At 31.6% G+C, this 20,793-nt stretch overlaps 1 protein-coding gene across 8 annotated transcripts in view; it reads left to right on the top strand.

Moving 5' to 3' along the window:
• ADAMTS6 (ADAM metallopeptidase with thrombospondin type 1 motif 6) overlaps window positions 1–20,793 on the top strand; it is a 263,530-nt gene that overhangs the window by 147,068 nt on the left and 95,669 nt on the right. For 7 of the 8 annotated variants that reach the window (XR_012504565.1, XR_006722682.2, XM_074358973.1 and 4 more), the window contains 2 exons: window positions 4,541–4,682; window positions 20,311–20,418. Coding sequence is in view for 6 of the 8 variants with exons in the window: in XM_074358973.1 (XP_074215074.1) it covers window positions 4,541–4,682; window positions 20,311–20,418 (250 nt within the window). In the remaining 2 variants the exon portion in view is untranslated. The remainder of the gene's footprint in view (window positions 1–4,540; window positions 4,683–20,310; window positions 20,419–20,793) is intronic. The other variant, XM_045512417.2, reaches the window with a different exon arrangement.

The following is a 20,793-nucleotide window of genomic DNA, read 5'->3' as shown; positions in this document are numbered from 1 at the left end:
AAACATTATCAGTATAGTGTTTGTGTATTGAAAGCCTCAAGTTGAATTGTATTCAGGTACACAGAGGGCAAGAGAGAAAGGTCTGATTAGAATGACTCATTTTAGAAGGTAATATATTATTAGTTTTGTAAAGATTGATAGAGCAGTTTATGAGAATGTAGACACTTGATTTGCCATAGATAATACAACTAGTTCATTTTTACTTAGTTTAGATATATTAGCACAATTTTGTGGTAAAAAGTAGGAGATAGTATTATCTATTAACTTTTTGTTGTTGTTGTTAAGAGACTGTTAAGATATGTACAAGGTTATATAGAAAGATTTATTTCTTAAATTGACCTACTGTGTTGTAGACTAAAGGTCTGTACTTTATAGTATAATTGTTTAAGTGAAAAATAAATCTTAAATTACAATTAGGAGTACATCCTCATGTGTTCTGGAAACAAAGCCAAGAGAGCATATTTTACATAGAGATCTGTAAATTTTAGTTGAAGACTCAATTCTGGCGCATGTTCCTATTTTCAAGACTAATTTTTGAGCTATGTAAATAAGAATTTTCTAAATTAGAAGTAGAATACATAAAATATGACTTTGCTATCATGCTGCAAGGATTTCTGGAAATGTAAATATACTTTGATTTACTAAGAATATAATCGAGGGAAACACATATTCTTAAACTAATATACATCTTTTTGCCTTGTCTTAGAAGTGTAAACAAAAGTAGAGTGTATTAATTCAGTAATTATCTATATTGCTGTATGTATTAACTAGGATTGGGCTTTTAGTTGTGAAACATATGCTGCCAAGGAAATAATCATACTTCCACTTTTTGTATATACAGTTTTCCACAGGACAAGTATATCTATGCCTAACAATAGTAAGTTGTAATAGCATCTCATAGATGGAAACTACAGTGTTTCTCATTTCATTTATTAATGAGTGAGGTTTATGATTTCTGAGTGAAAAAATTCACATATTATACAAACCAGCTATGCTTAAAAATGGCATTTAATGAGAAAATTCAAGAAGACCTATATATAATATTACCACTATTATTTTTAAAATAGTAGCATAAATAGCACTAGGCTCAGCATCATAAGAATTGTATACTTATATTGATTGACTAGAAACCTAGATTAAATAAAAATTACCCATAGATTCCATTTTGTTAAAAGAAAACAATTGTAAAATAAAAGACAATACCTTATATCTAATATTTTTAAGAAAAGAAAAGCATTTGTACCAGAAGACTATACAAAAATGTTTATATCAACATAATTTGCAATTTCCAGAAATTAGAAATAATTTACATGTTCATTAATAGAAGAATGAATAAATAACTGTGGCACCGTCTTAAATGGAATATCAAAGGACAGTATAAATAAACAGCTGACAGTTATTCTCATTAACATGGATATATCTCACACTCATAATAGTGAGCAAAATAATATCAAAAAAAAAACCTTTCAGTATGTCTCCTTTATATAGAGTCCAAAAACAAGCAGATAATTACTAAGAAGACCAAGGAAATTATTATTTAAAAAATCATAATATTAGTTACTTCTTGAAGAGATAGAAAGGGATGTGATTGGGGTATGCACTTAGAAATTTTCTAAGGGAAAAAAACAAAGAAAAGCACTTCGAGGGTTAAATATACATTTCTTGGATTCATGTCCTCAACCTTCTATACGTATATCTGTGATATTTCATAATGGTAAATAATGATGCAGAGGCATGAGAATATCTGGAATTATCTTCTAAGAGTTAATTAATAGTTGTGATCTATAGATCTAACTTACAGGAAAGTAGCAGGAAAGTAGCAAATTTAATAACATTATGGGGAAAGTATTTTTGTAGCTTAACCCTCAGTTAAGAATTAAAGTATGAAAATTGCCTCACTCCTCCACCCCAAACACTTTAATCAAAGTTTTTACTGTACATAATGTATATGGTTACTGGGGGGAAATATGTAGTACATTTTCTACCCAAAATGTAGAACCAATTTACATCAGCCTTGCGAATATCCCATACTTGCTTTCCCAGAGCCAATACTAGTAGGTAAGTCACTTGCAAACATTGGTAATTTGTACAAATACAGCCAAATCCATTTTAAAAGGTCTTTGTTGATGCCATATTCCTAAATATGTATTCATTATTTAAAGATCTATATGATTTTTCACTTACATTGTATTTCATGTAGTGTTTTATTCTGTAAAAATATACTGGAAAAGAGAATGAGACGTTTCTAGATATTTAATTAGACCACATTAATACAAAGCAATAGGTACTTCCAAAGAATTGAGACACAAATCACTTTTGAGATAAACTTTCTTAGAAAAATTTGTCCACAGGTGACCACAGTGCATGGCATTCTTTGTTGTCTGAAGTTTCCTGCAATGGTCATCTGATTTGATATTTTTTAAGGAACATGAACCATGACTTGAAGACCACTAATGCCTGGAAACAAGAACTTTAAATGAAGTAATTATTGTTGCTTCCTCCTAAGTTAAGCCAATTTTCAGTTTGCTACAAGAAAGAACTTTTGCCTCAGTGTATCTGTTCTTAAACTCTTTTTTGAGGTCCACATATTTCTAAATTTTTAGGTTAATTTTCTGTATTCCTAAAAGTAATTGTGTCTAATAATTTTTAATCGACTTTGAGTTGGTGCCACTTAGTTGAATATATCTTATACTTTCTTTTGTTACTCTTTTGACAGATATTTTGCCTATAGGATTCTGTGCTTAAGTAATTCAGGAAATTTAAAATTCTCCCATTGATTTATAGTAGTGCTTAGCTTTATATTTTATTTTTGTTATATACTTAGCTCCCTTCGTAGAAACTTTTATCATTTTTTTGTAGATAGAGGTAAAACTAATATTTCAAAACTACTAATGCAATGATCTCATAAATTCTTTTTTCATTATACTTTTCACATTGACCTCTTTATCATTAACCTTAATATAGAATTTTGAATTTACTAGTAGAATTGCACTTGCCTAAAATTTGTGTACCCATATGAAGATATTTTACATAATAAAATAGAACTTTCTAATTTAAAAATTCAACTAAAATAATTTTTCTTACTGAGTTACACATCAACTTCTAAAAGTACAATAAGCAAAATTAAAAGCATTCTGTCATAAAATCTAGATAGCTGGGTAAAATAAAGTTGTTCTCTATTAGTTAGACACCTTGAGCAGTGACAAGTGAAATGATAATATTCAATAATAACATCTATTCAGTACATTTAATATTCCATCTGATTATTTTTATTGATTAAAAAATTAATCAAGAGGGACATAAATGAAAGAAAAAGGGCATAAATATTTTGCCCCTTGGGTCTTTGAATCTATCACCTTATTAATAGTATGGTTCAATTTTTAAAAGGTATGAATTTGCTACTGTGTAAATATATATTTTCATGTAACAAATTAACTTTTGCATTTTAAGGATATGATTAAATTTTAACTGCATATGAAACTCATTATTATGCATGGTTCTTTCTTACTTATCTATAAATGAAAATTTGTACTGTCCTAAATAATAGTTGAGGAACTTCTACTTGTGAAATTATTTTGCTTTGGCAAAGTGGATGGAAAAGATTTGGAAAAAAAAACACAAGTGCTGGCACAATTGACAGGAATGTTGGAAAAAATTTTTAAATGTTGGCATAGGAATTCTTTAAAAATTCTAACTTACTCACATGTGAAATGAAAGTAAAAAAGCATCTGTCCTATTTTATGCACACTGGCTAAATAAAAATGAACAATTATATTTAGCAAAGTATAAAGCTCTTTAAACTAAGGTATTCTGTCTGGCTTTTGGCGATCTTTATGTTATTTGTTCCACTGAATTAAAATATTATGTTTGAGTGCAAGCATACTTTGAAAAGCAGAAATTATAAAGAGAAGAGAACATTCTCTTTTCCAACTCTGATGACCCTAGATGAAATATGAAATATTTGAGAGACTAAACAATTCTAATATACTGGAGAGGAGAACTTTGGATCTTGGCCTCATCTATCATTCAGCCCATTTGTTATTGAAATACTTCAAGAACCTTTGGACATGTCTTACCACAGTATCTATTGTTCTGCCCAAGATGGAAGTATATAGATTAGGTCTTTAAGGATTACAACCACAAATTTTTTTTTCACATTTTGTGTTTTTGATTCTACTACCAGATGTGGTTATATTTTCACTGAAAACAAACAAGAAGCTTAGAGCAACATGAAAATGTTTTGATTCTTTAAGAAATTAGTTTAAATCAGTGTTTAAAGGCCAACATGACATTTTTAGGTTGTTTTGTGAGATTCTTTTATTGTGTCTTGGTGCTGGAAAAAACTATAGGAGCTCTTATTTAAATTTTAGTAAAGCAATTCTGTTTTGCCATGTGTTTGTTTTTGTTTTTTTTTTTTTGTAGAAAGTATTGTTTTTCATGCATCAATTATTAAAACAAAGAGCTTAACACATGGTTTAATAATTGTGATTGAAACAGTGCATAGTGTACCTAATTTCCTTTGATGCTTTATGTTGAACAGTTCAGGCCGTGGTACTTGCCTTGATAATGAGCCTCCCAAGCGTGACTTTCTTTATCCAGCTGTGGCCCCAGGTCAGGTGTATGATGCTGATGAACAATGCCGTTTCCAGTATGGAGCAACATCCCGCCAATGTAAATATGGGGTAAGAAGTCCTATTCCTTATGTTTAATTATTTATATGTGTGGTCATGACACAGCTTTCAAGATGCAATTTTGATGAATGTACTCTGGTAACATCATTAACACAAATATGGCCTTTGACACTGCTCTTTTTCTGGTATCATTTATATAATATTTATTATACAAGTATTTATTTCTAAATGTTTGAGTAATCAAGTTAAACAAGTTTCAAGTGTCTTGTGAAGGATGCAGGTAGAATTTTTGAAGTTTCTAATTATTTCTTTTTTAAGTTCTGATTTTCTGATGCCAACTTTTTGTTTGTCTTTGAAATGTTATAATTTTGAAACCTCCCCCCATTCCCCGCCTTTTCTGGTACTCTAATAATTGGATTAAGGGCATTTTTATGTTGGCTAGGAGCCTTTAATTTATACTTTTAGTATTGAGTAATTTCAAGTTACTTTATCCACTGACCACATTCTAACGTAATAACTGAGTGGGGATAAGGTGACATTAACCCAAATACAGAAACAAGGAAAAGTGCTATGGAAAAAAATGAAGGTATTATAATTGACTCTTCTCATCTGCCTAAAAAAGTCTCAGTGTCTATCTCAGAAAATGTAAAAAAAGAAAAAAACAGTTCCATAGAGAAAGATTTCAGAGTCTAGTATAGAGAGATGTTCATAGTAGGTACACAGTATAAGCATGTTGAATGAAAGAGTCACGTTTTAAAATGACAAGTTGTTTGTCAAAATAATTCAGATTTTAAAAAGTAAATTTAAGGCTTAGTTTCTATTTTTATGTAAATAGTGTGTTTAAGATCCCTTTTAAAAAATAATAACAATAAAAAGAATAAAGTTTTAAGGTAGTTAAGACCAAACAATATATACATTGTACTGTACCAGTTATTCCTCTTGGGTGCAGTACAAAGGAAAGTGATTTTTTAAATAGCCCTTAGTGACAAGTATATTATTATTCCTGGTAGGGTTTGGCAGCACATTTTGTGCACTAGATTTAAAGATTGTGTGCAACCATCTGAAAATCTAGAGCTTTGAGTAAAACGTTGGCATTTCTTGTCTCTCTGTAAAGAGTCTTTACTTCTATTCTTGTTTCTGTATAGTTTTAGTTTCTTTTTTACCTTGGGTTGCTTTTTGCCTCAGAAAAAGTCTTTTTTACGTTGGGTTGCTTTTAACCACAGTCTTTGATATACTTACAGCTTACTGAGTTGAAATTCATGATCAACTGAGTTTACAGATTTTCTGTTAGATTTATTCTTACCTATGGTCTCTCATTTCTTTGTTAGCAAGTAAAAAAGTTCATCTACATTTCAGTTTTCTATTGGGAATTGGGTTTAACTCCACCGGTACATTTCCCTATTAGATAGTTTATATTATCAGTTTTACAGGATCTCTGGATGTGTTTTTTTTCCTTCAGTAAATTAATTAAAAATTTGACCTGATTATTCTGTCTCAATATCTGTATATCTCATTCATTTCAAACTAGTTGATTTGAAGTGCAATAAAGAATTGATAAACTGTACATTTCATTCTATGATCCTTATGTGCAGTTTTTAGATTCTATTTTTGTGTTATGTTTATAAAGATTTTTATAATAGATGTAAAATGAAATTAGAAAACTTGGGGAAAGATTTTAGCATCTTACAACCCTATACAATTTCATATATTTTATTATGAATTTTTTGTGTCTACAATCCTATATAATTTCATATTCTTTCTGGTGAATATTTTTCACTTTGATTTGTAACAAAATGGTTTCCTTAAACTTATGTACTATATGAAAATGCTTTTGCTACTTTTTTATAAAGTGCTATACATTACTAACAAAGTTTCTTGGGTCATAACAGATTCTTTATAACCACTCCCACCTCTTATGCTTGTGCCTGAAGAGTTGAGTTTACACAATTGATAGCACACACCAAAACTCCCAGTCTTTATCTGGATTATCCCTAAGGTTATAAATTATTCTAAATGGTACTTGAGAAAACAATAGTGGCTTTGGAGGTGAAAGTTCAGTCAGGTAAACAAATCATGCTTCAGATCATAGCTGAAGGGAAAAACAAACCAGTACTGATTTAGATAGCTACCTGAGTGTAGCATCCTGAGATGAACACTAAAATATAAGTGGTGGAGTTTTAAAAGAGCACATAGCCTTTTATGCAGGAGATACTTCTGATGCTAAAGCATCATGAAATGATCCTCTTTCGACTATCAACTATCAGGGAAGATTTTAAACAGTGATCTACAGGATGACCCATAACTGCAGCAGTGATCAGCTTTCCATCTCTTCTACTTTGGTCCCCATGTGGTCATTGTGGAGATTAACAGTGATTACATCTGTAGTTATGAAAAATCTTGCCTGAATTCTTTGTTAGTAGGTTCATTAATATACATTTTAGACACATTTGGGAATTTAATTTACCCATGGAACAGAATAGAGACCCAGAAATGAACCCATGCATAAATGATCTGATTTTCAACCAGGGTGCCAGGAATACAGAATGGAGAAAGGATAGTCTCTTTAGTAAATGGTGTTGGAAAAACTAGACCCTTATCTTATATCATATGCAAAAATTAACTCAAAGTGGATTAAAGACATAAATGTAAGACTCCAAACTAAAATACTCCTAGAAGAAAATGTAGGGGAAAGGCTTCTTGATTTTAGTCATGGCAGTGATTTTTCAAATATGACTCTAAGAGCACAGGCAACAAAAGCAATTATAGACAAGTGGGACTACATCAAACTAAAAAGCTCTACACAACAAAGAAGTAGTCAACAAAATGAAAGGTCAATTTATGGAATTTGGAAGAAGTATTTGCAAACAATATACCTGATAAAAGGTTAATGTCCAAAATATATAAGGAACTTAGTAACAAAACCCTAGAAAACCCAATTTAAAAATGGACAAAGGAACTTAATAGACATTTCTCAAAAAAAGGCATACAGATGACCAACAAGTATATGTAAAGGTGCTAAATATCACTAATGGAAACAAAAGATAGCCAGTGTTGACAAGAATGTGGAGAAAAGAGAACCCTTGTACACTGTTGGTAGGAATGTAAATTTGTGCAGCCACGGTGGAAAATAATATGGAGCTTTCTCCAGAAATTAAAAACAGAACTACCATGTGATCCAGGAATCCTACTTCTGTGTATATGTTCAAAGGAATTGAAATCAGGATCTCCAAGAGTCATGTGTACTCTCATATTCATTGCAACATTATTCACGATAGTTAAGACATGGAAGCAACCTAAATGTTCAATGGCAGACAAATGGATAAGGGAAGTGTGGTATATACTTACAATGGGATATTATGCAACCTTAAAAAAGGAAATCCTGCCATTTATTACAACATGGATGAACCTGAAGGACATTATGCTAAGTAAAATAAGGTAGACACAGAAGAACAAATACTACATGATACCATTTATATGAGGATGTTAAAAGAAGAGATTAGAGAAGTAGAGTGGTGGTTGCCAGGGTCTGGGCAAATGGGGGAATGGAGAGGTATTAGTCAAAATGTACAAAGTTCAGCTATGCAAGGTGGTTAAATCCTGGACATCTATTGTACAGCACAGTGCCTATAGTAGACAAAACCATACTGTATATGTAAAAATTTGCTAAGAGAGTAGATCTTAAGTTAAATGTTCTCATCACACACTCAGAAATAATAATAATCAATAAAGAGGTTGAGAGGAAACTTTTTGGAGGCGATGGATATGTTTATTGCATAGTTTGTGGTAATGGTTTCATATACGTATCTCCAGACTCATCAAGTTGTATACATTAAATATGTGCAGCTTTTAATATGTCAATCATACCTCAAGAAAGTTATTTTTAAAAGAGAGAGAGAGATGATTGTTCATCCACAGGTAGATTTAAGGCCCAGGACAAAACCAGAGAAATTTTTCAGGTATGGCTTTGTTTGGTTTATGGGGAATTTTTATTATCTATGAAATTTGTCACTTTTCTGTTTACATAGACTTGAGTTAGCACATTATTGCTAGTATTTTGTACAATAGTTATTACTTAATCCAGTGTAGAATTGAGCAATGTTTTATCCATGGACCTTATATTCTGAACCATAAAGGGGGACACATGATCTAAGATGTGGTTCCATGGTAGAATGGAATGTCTCTTAACAGAATACTTTGAATAACAGTCTGCTTGCCACTAATTATTACCTATGACCTCAAATTTACCACCAATAGATTTTACTCAGCCACTTTTTTTCAGTGGATAGCAGCTAACTTGTTCTTGTAAACTTCAGATAGCTAAAGAGTATGACAAGCATGCAAAGTACCTGGCACATGGCAGATATTCAATAAATGTTTCCTTTTCCTCTATGAATATCTATGTCATCCATGATAGCATTCCTACATAGCTGATATGCTAGTGGTGCTTTAGAAGCAGCTGAGCCATCTGCACTTCGGGGAGCATATTAAGATACTCTAATGGTCACATTTTGACTCATTCTCATCCTTTAATTTCAGCTCAAATGCATTTCTCTTCAGACAGACTTTCTGTCTGATCCATCTGCAAAGGCTTGTCTCGGTTACTTACCTTTATGCTTTCAGTTAAAACATAAAGGGAATTATGCTTTATATTTCTTCGTAACACTTATTGCAATCCATATCATTTCACTTGTTTGATTACTTGTTAATTATTTAAATGTAATCGTCTAGTTAAGGCCTTCCCTAACAACCTTACCTAAAATTGTGCATGCTTGTGTGCACATAGGCACACACACACACGCTCACTTTCTGTCATTTTTCCTTGCTTTATTTTTTTGTTACCATTATTACTTTGTAATATACTATATATTTTACTTGTTCATCTTGCTTACTGCCTGCTTTCACGACTAGAATCAGTTTTCCTTAGGGGCAGAGATTTTTGCCTATTTCATTCACTGCTCTATCCTTAACACTTAGAACAGTGCCTGGCTCATAATAGGTGCTCAGTAAATATTTGTTGAGTGAATGAACTGATAATTATGAGAATGTAAGTTCCATGAGAGCAGGAATTCTACCTATTTGTTCATGGTTATTTATAAAGTAAGTAGCATAATACCTACCTCATAATAGGAGCTCAGAAAATATTTGGTGAATAAATGAGTGAGAAGAATTATCTGGTAAAGAGATAGTGGAGGGGTTAGGGTGTAGCTCAGTGGTAGAGTGGGTGCCTAGTGCACAAGGTCCTGGGTTCAATCCCCAGTACCACCATAAACAAACAACAAACCTGATTACCTTCCCCCACCAAATAAAAAGAACCCTGACAAGAAAATATTGAAAGAAAAGAAAAGAAAAAAAGATAGTGAAGCAAGGACCTTTGTGAAGACCCTGAGGCTGTGTATTTGAAGAGCTGAGACTCTGAAAGCAAGCATCATATACATGATGCAAGAAAACATTACGAGCCAAATCAGACTGCACTTTATAGGCCGTGTGAAGAATTCTAGGTTTTTATTTTAAGAGCAGTGGGAAACTATGGAAGGATTTTTAATGAATGAGACCAAGAGAATTTATTGATGTGTGATCACAGAATTTTGAAGACACATTATCTTAAGAAACAAATATAATTTTGTAATCTAGGGAAATCATATTGGAAAATTGGAGACTTTTGTAAAGGGATCTGTGTCCTCTTACCTCCCCTGTTCCCTTCCTCTCCAAACACACCCTACACAGAGTACTAAAGCATCTCTGCTCTGCCACTGATGATACTTCCTTGTGTGATGCCCTTGCTTTCCTGTATAAATTCAAATGTACTTTTTATACTGGAGGGTACAGCTTCATAATTCTGAGATGAAATGAATGGAGGTGTTTATGTGTAGAAGTGTGTGGGCTTCATAATTTTGACTTTAAGATTGCAGAATCCCAGTATATTATGGTGGAAATAGAACTTACAAAAAGAAAATATGACATAACTTTGGAGACTTTAAGACTTCTCATTCATTCTTAATCTTTCCAGGAGAAATGTATTTGTGGCAAGGTCTGTATTTTACTTACAGATCATTAAACTTTTTAATGTTTCTCTTCTGCATACCTCAATTAAGTGATTAATGATAGAATAATCTATAAATGGCTAAGTGTACCATATTTGCAAGACACTTTGTTATGAGAGACTTTTAGAATCTAATATTAGATATGAAAGGTCAAAGGGAATATATATTTCTATATAAAATTAGATTTATTAATTTATAGTAAGAAATATAGCCTCTCAGTTTATATTCAGTCAACTATACTAAAATTTGAACATTTTATTACCTAAGGAAATCTACTCAGTAGATCAGTTTATTATCAAAAGTTAATTTGGTAAACATAGAATTAAAATACAGGACAGCATAAATTATTTTTATTCACATGTTAATTAATGACTATAATAAGTATGCCATCAAGCTATGTCTGCCTGAAGTACAGCTCTTTGCATTCAGGGTAACTGACTTGAGATAATATATTTGAGTTCTCTAATCAGGGTATTATCCCCCTAGAGAGTACTTAATAAAGACTGACCTATTTTTGTCTCTTAGACTTTAGTTTTTAATGTTTTTTGTGCTCACTCAGTTTTGTTTATTATTTTATCATTACCAATTAGATAAGATTCAAGTCATCATTCCAGTAAAAATATTTTATTAGTCTTCTTAGGGTACTGTTGGCTATCTATTTTTTTTTAAGAGATGCAGATAACTTGGGAGAGGATAATAATGAAATACTTAGAAGTACATATAAGGGAAGTTTAAAGAAATTGAGTATGAGTAGCCTGTGAAAAAGAAAGCTAAATGTTGGCTTCAAAATCACTTTCAGACTTTGGAACATTTATTATAGTTTGACTGCTGGTAACAAATTGTTCTTCTTACCCACCAAAAGCATAAAAAAACACAGTTGCCTTAATTTTTACAGCTGGAAGGCAGGCTGTAGATTAGGTAGTAGGAAGAATTTCAAGTTGTTAAATATTGGAAGTTTGTACTCAGGGAGGTTGTAGAATCATTTTCCTTGAAGATTTTAAGGTGGTGTAAATATTCTACAGTATGGTTTAATATGAGTTTAGGGAATAAAAGGCATGGGATTATTTTAACACGTCAGTATACGTTCGGAGTCCAAACATATATATTTATCAGGCATATACTCGACAAGAAGTTGATTTGACTTTTTTTCCTTAAATTTCAAGCCAAAATCTTAAGTTCATAATCATTTATATTCTTAAATATCAGTAGTTTTTACTCTGGGTTTGCTTCTTAGAAGTATTTTTTAAAAACCTTTTAATAATTTTTAACCCCTTCAAATTGATGATTAGTTATTTAATCTGAATTTCTAGATTAGTTTTTTATTTATATATGTATTATATCTGTGTATGTATAATACATATATAACAAAAACATGTATAAAACTTTTTTTTTTTTGCCTTTCTAGGATCTCTTATACTTAAATTACCCACATAACAGGATTAACCTATTTAAAGCTGAAATAAGGGTACATTATTCTCTTTCTTCAGATGGCTACCAAACACCTGGAGCCAGGCCACAGGGTCACCATATGTTGGTTTTCAGTTTTCCTTTGTGTGATACAATGATAAGTAACCTTTCTAATCACTGATGCTCCTTCTTGACCTCTTCAGTTCTCCGCTCTCCCCCTTGGCTGTCACGATCCTTTATTGCAAACAGCTGTTGAAAGATGTTACTGATAGGATAATGAGGATGAAGAGAATGTTTCATATCCACAACCAAGGACCCAAGATGGCATAGGGTTTAGGGTTTCCCAAGGGCAGAAAATCTGTGTGAATCTCTTTATTGATCTTTACAATTGTTTAAAAAAATTAAAAAACAAAAACCATCTAGCAATAAAGATGCCATTTTCCCTTCATATACTGTTTTATTTCCTTAATATAGCAATTATAAAGTGGTTTTGTACTTTTATGATATCACTTTCCCCCTTATGTAAACTGCTAATTTTGATTTTTTCAGGTAAATCTAAGAGCTTTTCTTCCCAGTTTTCAGTATCATTTAACAGCTACAGTTAGTTTAAAAAGGATGGAAACATTAGAAAAAATAGTTCCAATTTCTTTTATTTTGTTGAAAGTGTCTTTTACTGTAATTTATTATTTTATTCTGATCAAAGGAGCCCTAGTTCAATTCTTTACAATGTTATTTTCTTAATATAAGTTTTATACTAATTACTTTTATTTTATACTAGATAATTAATTTAAAACTCCATTCTCTCTGTATATTTTTATTATGATTCATACTTGCTTATATTTTTTATTGCTGTTAATGTTTGAAAGTTAAATAGACTAGAAATCTGGGAGTTGATATTAATTTTAAATAAGTAGGAATAGTTTAAAAGTCTTGTATTTTGGAAAACCATGTAATACTTTTGAGGAGTATATTAACACTATTTTTATGTGGTGTTGTTACATTCAGAAGTTCCAATAATGTATAAGTTGATGCCTAAGCTCATACGTTGAATGAATATGTTATGATTAGTACATAGTAGTCTTAATTTTGAGATATCATCCTTTAAAATACAGGTAAAGGGTAAGAAGGTATTAAGAACATTTAGTGGGATTTTGTATTATATTAGAATGCAAGTAAACCTTTACTAATCAGCCTTAATTGGCCAGTGACTTTATTTAATTCTGACACATTTAAGAAAAATGGAAAAGTAGCTTAACTGTGTGGAGATATTTTGGACATTGCTATCAGACAGCTGATTCAAATCTAGATTTAGTTAGGATTAAAGCAAATTGCTAAGTCTTTCTGAACCTAAATTTTCTCACACTTTCTAAGAAGATTGTCATGATGATTAAATGAAAAACAAAGGTGAATATGCCTGACACAGTAGTTGACAGTATACCCTGAAAAAATGTTAGTTCCTTTCTTTTTTTTTTCTGCCTAAAACATTGCTGCTAAGAAGTCATTTAAGTGTATGCTGGAGTATCTCCAGTGATGGGAGATTCAGTTTTATTTTATCATTATTCAGCTCTGACTTCTGGAAGATTTTTCTATACATTGAACAGAAATCTGCAGACTCCTCAGCATTTAAAAATTTTTTTTCAGTTTTATTGAGAAATAGTTAACATACATCAACTGTATAAGTTTAAGGTGTGCAGCATGATGGTTCAATTTACACATATTGTGAAATGATTACCACAGGTAATAGGTTTAGTTAACATCTATCATATTGTATAAACACAATAAAAAGAAAAGAAAAAAAATTTCTCCTTGAGATGAGAACTCTTAAGATGTACTCTTTTTACAACTTTTCTGTGTTTCTCTTAGCTTTTACCCATTGGTTGAACTGAATTCTAAATTGACATGCATATTTTGTCTCCAATCCTTTATATAATTGGCTTTTTAAAGAATGGGGGAAAAGTTTCAGTTTAAAAAACATGATAGAGTAAACACAATCACTCCTTTAGGTATGAAAACAGAATATGCTAGATAAATAAAACTAACAATATACAATTGAATATAATTTATTTAGCTACAACATGTATTTCTGTGATGAGAAGATACATAGGTAAAATTAACAAATTGTGGAATGATTCCAGTGTAATACATAAGTCTTATTTGTTCATTTATGATTGTTCCCTAGTGCATTAATGATGTGAAACTATCAGCAAGTTCTCCCAAAGAGAAAAACTATAGCAGTATATAAAGACCTATAGAATGGTGTTTCTTTGCTGGACATAATGGATAGCTTAGTGCTTTCATCTCCAAAACACTAAGCTTTTGAAGTCATGAGGGCAGGTTAAGAATCTGTGATGATGCATCAGTTTGTGTTATTTTTTAAAAGTTGATTGATAAAGAAGCTATACCCTGAAGCCACTTCTTAATTTTTATGAAAGTGATCTCTGTTAGAGGCAGATACTCTCAAAGACCTACATCTCTAAAAAGGAAGCATCACAAGCCACAGAGTTTAAGCCTACAAAGGATTGACTGATTGGCATGATGGGAACAAATGCCAGTCAAGATTTAACAGTATAAATGTTTAGTACTGTTGGTGTTTTTCTTTGTTTTCTGGCTACAAGGTTACATAGGTTTTGAGTGGTCTTTTTTTTTTTCATAAACCCTAGTTTTTTCATAAGTGATATAATATTGATTGATTCATGTATCATTTTTCAGTAGAAAGCTTGTATATATCAAAACCAAAAGATGGAGAGGTAGGGATGTGCCAGAAATGAAGGGGAGTTTTAGTTCAGGTGGTAAACTAGTGAGCTGATACTGTTCGTGTTGGGATAGGAGATATCACCTTGGGCATGAACTAAGGAATTCGAAAGGAGACCCTTTCATACAGCCAGAACTTGAGAAGAGTCAACTTTCTGTGAAGAAAGAGCTAAACGAAAATGATAAGTAAGCTTGTCTGCCCTTTGCTCTGGATAGGGAATAATAGTTCTCATGAGAAATTGAGGCCCTAGGCTTGTGGCTCACATAAGAACATGGTAAGACTTTATACAGTCTACATACATGGTGTGACCAAATAAATCAACATGAAAACCGTGAAACCTTGAAATTGAAGATGACACAAAAAGGTGGAAAGATATACCATTTCTTGAATTAGAAGAATCAATATTGTGTTAAAATGACCATACTAGCCAAGACAATCTACAGATTCAATCCCTATCAAATTACCAATGGTATTTTTCACAGAACTAGAACCAAAGAATTTTAACTTTATATGGAAACACAAAAGACCTTGAATAAAACAGTCCTGAGAAGATGAACAGAACTGGGGGAATTATGCTCCCTGACTTCAGGCTGTACTACAAAGCTACAGTAATCAAAACAGTATGATACTGGCACACAAACAGACATACAGATCAAAGGAACAGTATAGAAGCACAGAAGTAAACCCCGACACTTATGGTCAATTAATCTATGACAAAGCAGTCAAGAATATATAATGGAGAAAAGACAGTCTCTTTAATAAGTGGTGCTGGGAAAACTGGACAGCTACATGTAAATGAATGAAATTAGAACATTCTCTAACATCGTATACAAAAATAAACTTAAAGTGGATTAAAGACCTAAATTTAAGACTGGATACTATAAAATTCCTAGAAGAAAACATAGGCAGAACACTCTTAAGATAAATCACAGCAATTTTTGGATTCATCTCCTAAAGTAATGGAAATAAAAGCAAAAATCAAAAGAGGAGACCTAATTAAACTTAAAAGCTTTGCACAGCAAAAGAAACCATAAACAAAACAAAAAGACAACCTGTGGAATGGGAGAAAATATTTGCAAGGGACTAATTTCCAAAGTATACAAACATCTATATATAGCTGAATCACTTTGCTCTACACCTGAAACTAACACAACATTGTAAATTAACTACACTTCAGTTGTTTAAAAAAGGGAATAAAACGGGAAAAAAAACTGTGAAACATTGGAATGTATGATAGAAACAAATGCATGAGGATATACCTCTCCAACTCAGGAGATACAGGATGCTCAAAGAAAAAACAATATTCACTGAGGATAAGCTCAAATACAAAATAACAAATAGTATGAGGGAACAATACACCATGAAGTCAACAAGCAGAAAGATTAGCACCCCGTGAGAATAAGATACAGAAAATATGAAAAGAGGTTAAGAGACATGGTGGTTAGAATTAGAAGGTTCAATACAAGTTGAGTAGGAGTTCAGAAGAAAGAATGGGGAAGAAGTGTGTTAAAAGAAATAATGACTAATAATTTTTCAGAATCAAAGAAAGATATGAATCCTCAAGGTATGGATCCCAAATAGAGAAATAAAAAGAACACCCAGGTGCAGTGGTCAGACTGAACTAAAAGAAACACAAAAAGAACTCTTGAAAGCAACTTGAAAGACTTTATCACAAAGAAACAACAATTAGACTGGCAGGTTACTTTTCATCTGCTCTCTAAAGTCCAAATGTCAAGGGACTTAATACCTTCAAGTACTGAAGTAAGATAAATAGATTAGAATTCTACATTCAACTAAAATAGTATTTTTAGAGTGAAAGTAAAATAAATATATTTTCAGACAAATAAGAACAAGAGTCCCTTGCTAAATTAACTGCTAAATAATGTGTGTCAGGAAGAAAGAAATTGAATTCAGAAGATAGTGGTAAGATATAAGAAGCAATTAGTTATTAAAGGCATTGATTAACACATAACTACATCTAAATAGACAGTGATTATCAAGTTTTGGTCAATGAGTGGTTCATAAACTTTTAGATTTTTGTAAGCTAGGAAAATTTCTCTCCAAAAATTAATGCACCAACATAGGAATGCCAAGTTTTACTTCTGCCAAGTAGAAATATTTTGTAAAGACTGTGGTAAGCACACACATCTTGACTTCAGGAGTCTTAGTCTTTTGTAAAACCTGAAAATTAAAAATAATAAAATGTAATGAACAAAGACAATTCACTAAAATTTTAAAATTTTGTTTCATGAAAAAAATTAATCACATAGACATCATTCTTCTAATTTCATCACAGAATATTAAAAACTTTATCACAGAGCATTACCAATCCACGGCATTTGGAAATATGTGTCAAATTATACACTGCCTTCTTTCTGGTTCTCATAAATTCTAAGTGATAGTGTTATTTTTTCATAACACTAACATGTTGCCTGATGTATAGTAGATGCTCAACAGATATTCTTGGATCAATGGGAAATAATGCTATTACTTTTGTTTTACTATGCAATCCTCCTAATTGGTTAGAAGTTGACCCCATGAAATAGGAGATTCTATTTCCAATGGTTTTGTGTCATGTAACAGAAATTTTCCTTAATGGATTGTTGTTGATTTCTCTTTTCCTCCTTAAGTTTAAAGGCAAACATCAAGACCCAGATTTCTCCTAGAGAGTCTCTCCAAAATGAATTGTAGGCTTAAGAATGTAATTGATTGCCCTAACAAACAGGCCATGATTTATTAGTCCATAGAGGTCATGAGACTAATCTTAACCAATCTTAACTTCTCCTGTAAAGAATCGTGAGTATGTGAAAGGGAACTGTGGTCTACTAGAGCTAAGATGGTGGGCAGTCAAAAAAAAATCATCAGTCCCTCTCACTAATTATACTTCATCCCTTTGTATATTTTATTTAGGCAAATTAATCCACCTACTATGATGGTTGTTATACAAATTTGCCCAAGAGGCAAAAAATTTCAGCATGCATTTAACTTACTTAGAGATTGGGACCTACCTTAGGGTGCTTATTCAGCAACTGATATACATGTGCAATTAGAACTAATATTCCTTTGCAAATATATCAGCCATGTTCTAGGACCCAGCAGTTTAGAGAAAAAGGGGTAATTCTGAAAGTGTGAAATTGTTCTTAAATCTTGCAGCAAGTGTATCTCTTGCTTTCTTGGCATAAAATAAAATTTTCTTGGTTTTTATCTTCCAAGAGAGTATTTTTTTTATCTTGGGAGATCTTAATTGGGATATCAAGATCTTTCCTATTCAGTTGATATTCTAGATGAGAAGTCTATCTGAGAACTCTTTAGAGCCTTCTCCAAGAAGGCTACACTTGACAATACTTGAGAGTATTTCCCATTACATAGATTTCCAGGCTTATACTTTAAACAGAAGTTAATGCCCTAGCAATTCAAATTCCAAGGAGCCTGGATAAGATCTTCTTAAAAGTGGGAATCAACCTTTCAAAATATGTCATTCCCTAAAGGAAAAGAGGGCTCTGTCAGAGGACTCTAATTGTGAATCTTGAGATTAAAGTTTCAGAAAGAGGATCTTGAGCACTTGCCATTTTGGTTAGAGATTTTCAAGGCACTTTTGGAAAATAGTTTCTATGACTTGACTAAATAACTCTTTTTCCTAATAGATGCTATGAATATTGTCCTTTTCAGTGATAGAATTTTCATTGTGTAGTTCTGTCTAAAATAAACCTTAGGCTCTTATTTTTCACTTCTGTCTAAAGTAAGATTTAGACCTAATAAAAATCATAGAAGATCAGGAGTATGATCCAGGATTATGGATTTTTTTTTTTTTTGGTAATTTCTTATACGTTGTTCTAGCAATGCTTCTCTATTTTTGTGAACACATTTCTCTTTGACTATGGGTATTTTTGATACATGGGATAATATTTTAAGAACCTAAAATATTAGTCCTACTGGTTTTAAAATAAACTGAAATAATATATTTAGGAACATATAGTAAGAAACCATCTCCTATAGAAAAGGAAGAATAAAGTAGTATAAATATCCTTCTCTTTAAGCAGAAACTGAAGCTTTGAAAGAAAGTAGAAAGTTTTATCTTTGTATTAAAATCCACAGCACATGTTTTTCTTTTCTGATGTCTTTTAGCTTTCTTCTAGCTCAGTATTTCTCCACATGGAGTTTAAAGTAGACAAATAAATTAGATATAATATACAAATTTTTAAGTAGTTTAAAACATTAATTTTATGTCTTTTTCTCTGTCTGGTGGAGGGGGACACCCTAAAGAGGGGCCAAAGAGATACCTTCTTTTTGCTGTATTCTGTGGGGCATCTCCATTTGTAGCAACGGATAACCAGTGAATTAAATGTTATCACTATATTTCTGAATTGTGTTTATGTGACATAAATTATTTTTTAAAATCTTTATTAAGATATACTTGATATTTTATATTAGTTTCAGGCGTACAACATAATGGTTCAATATTTATATATATTGCAAAATGATCACCGCAGTAAATCTGTTTAATATTCATCACTATTCATAGTTTGTAGTGATATGTGGCATAAGTTCTTAACAATTATTTTGAGAGTGAAAGGGCAGTTGGGGAATAGTAACAATAGAATTGAATGTCATATATAATGTTACATACAAACGTTATCTTTGCATTCCAGAATAGTATATTTTTATTGCAAATATGTATTTTGTACTAAATAGTTTAAAAACTTTTACTATTAATAATGATGTTAGTTGGTGATCATATATATGAAAAGAAATGAAAAAATTCGGGTATTTCCTTCAAAGTAAGCTTGTTTTTTTGCTATTCAAACACTTTACTTAGGGAAATGTTGGACAGCTTATTTTAAAATTTGATAGATTAATATGTGTGAACAAAATGAGGTATTTTGTATTGCCAACATCACAATAAGTGTAGTAATTCTCCCATGCTGAGGTGGAATAATGAGAAATTATAATAAAGAAGACAGGGCACTCCAAACAACATCTGAAATATGTCAGTTATGAAAATGGCACATAAGTAGCAACATTTTTTGAAAACCAAATTTCCCTTTCATGAAAGTGTACTATATTAATAAACTGCAAATAACATTGCTAGATTTTTCTTTAAGCATATATGAATTTTAGAAATTACTCCATGCACATTCCCATAGTCTCTCTTTTTTTATAAAAAAAATCTTTATTTGAATATTACAATAGGTCTAGGAAGTCATCCACCTGTCAACATGCTATTAGTAATTGGAAAGTTTGTGCTATTGTGTACTTTGAGGAGTAGTAAACATGTATTTCCTTTCTACATATTCATTCATTCTCACTATTTTTTTCTATTAATGAAATTTCTGCACGTTATTTTAAAGATTCTAATCAATCACCAGCAAGAGAGAATTAATGCTGAGTATTGCTTATCTATTGTGGGTATATTTTATGGACTAGTAGACATGATTTTAGTTTCTACTTCTGATCAACTTGCTTTTGCCTTCTTTCCTAGGAAGTGTGTAGAGAGCTCTGGTGTCTCAGCAAAAGCAACCGCTGTGTCACCAACAGTATTCCCGCAGCTGAGGGAACACTCTGTCAGACTGGGAATATTGAAAAGGGGGTAAGCTCAAATGATTTATTAGCTATTTGATGTGTAGACTAACCTGATAAATTTCTGGTTTTGATATTCAGCTACTAGGAAATCAAGCGTACTAATTAAAATGTACTTGAAACAGTAAATTCCTAGGCTAGTGAATTTTCTTGATATCTGCAAATATATATTGTTTAGGAAATTATATTGAATGTTTTCTGGGTCAATTTCTCCTTCTATACATGTATGTTTGAATTGTATTGAACAAAAATATCCAACAACAAACTTACATAATAGAATCTGTTTAGTCATATGTCTGTTTTTTTCTGACAAATAATTTCCAGGAAAGTTATGTGATCCTCAATAGATTTTACAGCTATAATCTAATGAGTCGTTTTTAAATTG

Source organism: Camelus bactrianus, chromosome 3, assembly GCF_048773025.1.
Source record: "Camelus bactrianus isolate YW-2024 breed Bactrian camel chromosome 3, ASM4877302v1, whole genome shotgun sequence".
NCBI lineage: Eukaryota > Metazoa > Chordata > Mammalia > Artiodactyla > Camelidae > Camelus > Camelus bactrianus.
Note: the sequence above shows the minus strand (reverse complement) of the source record. Positions and strands in the feature narration are given on the sequence as shown.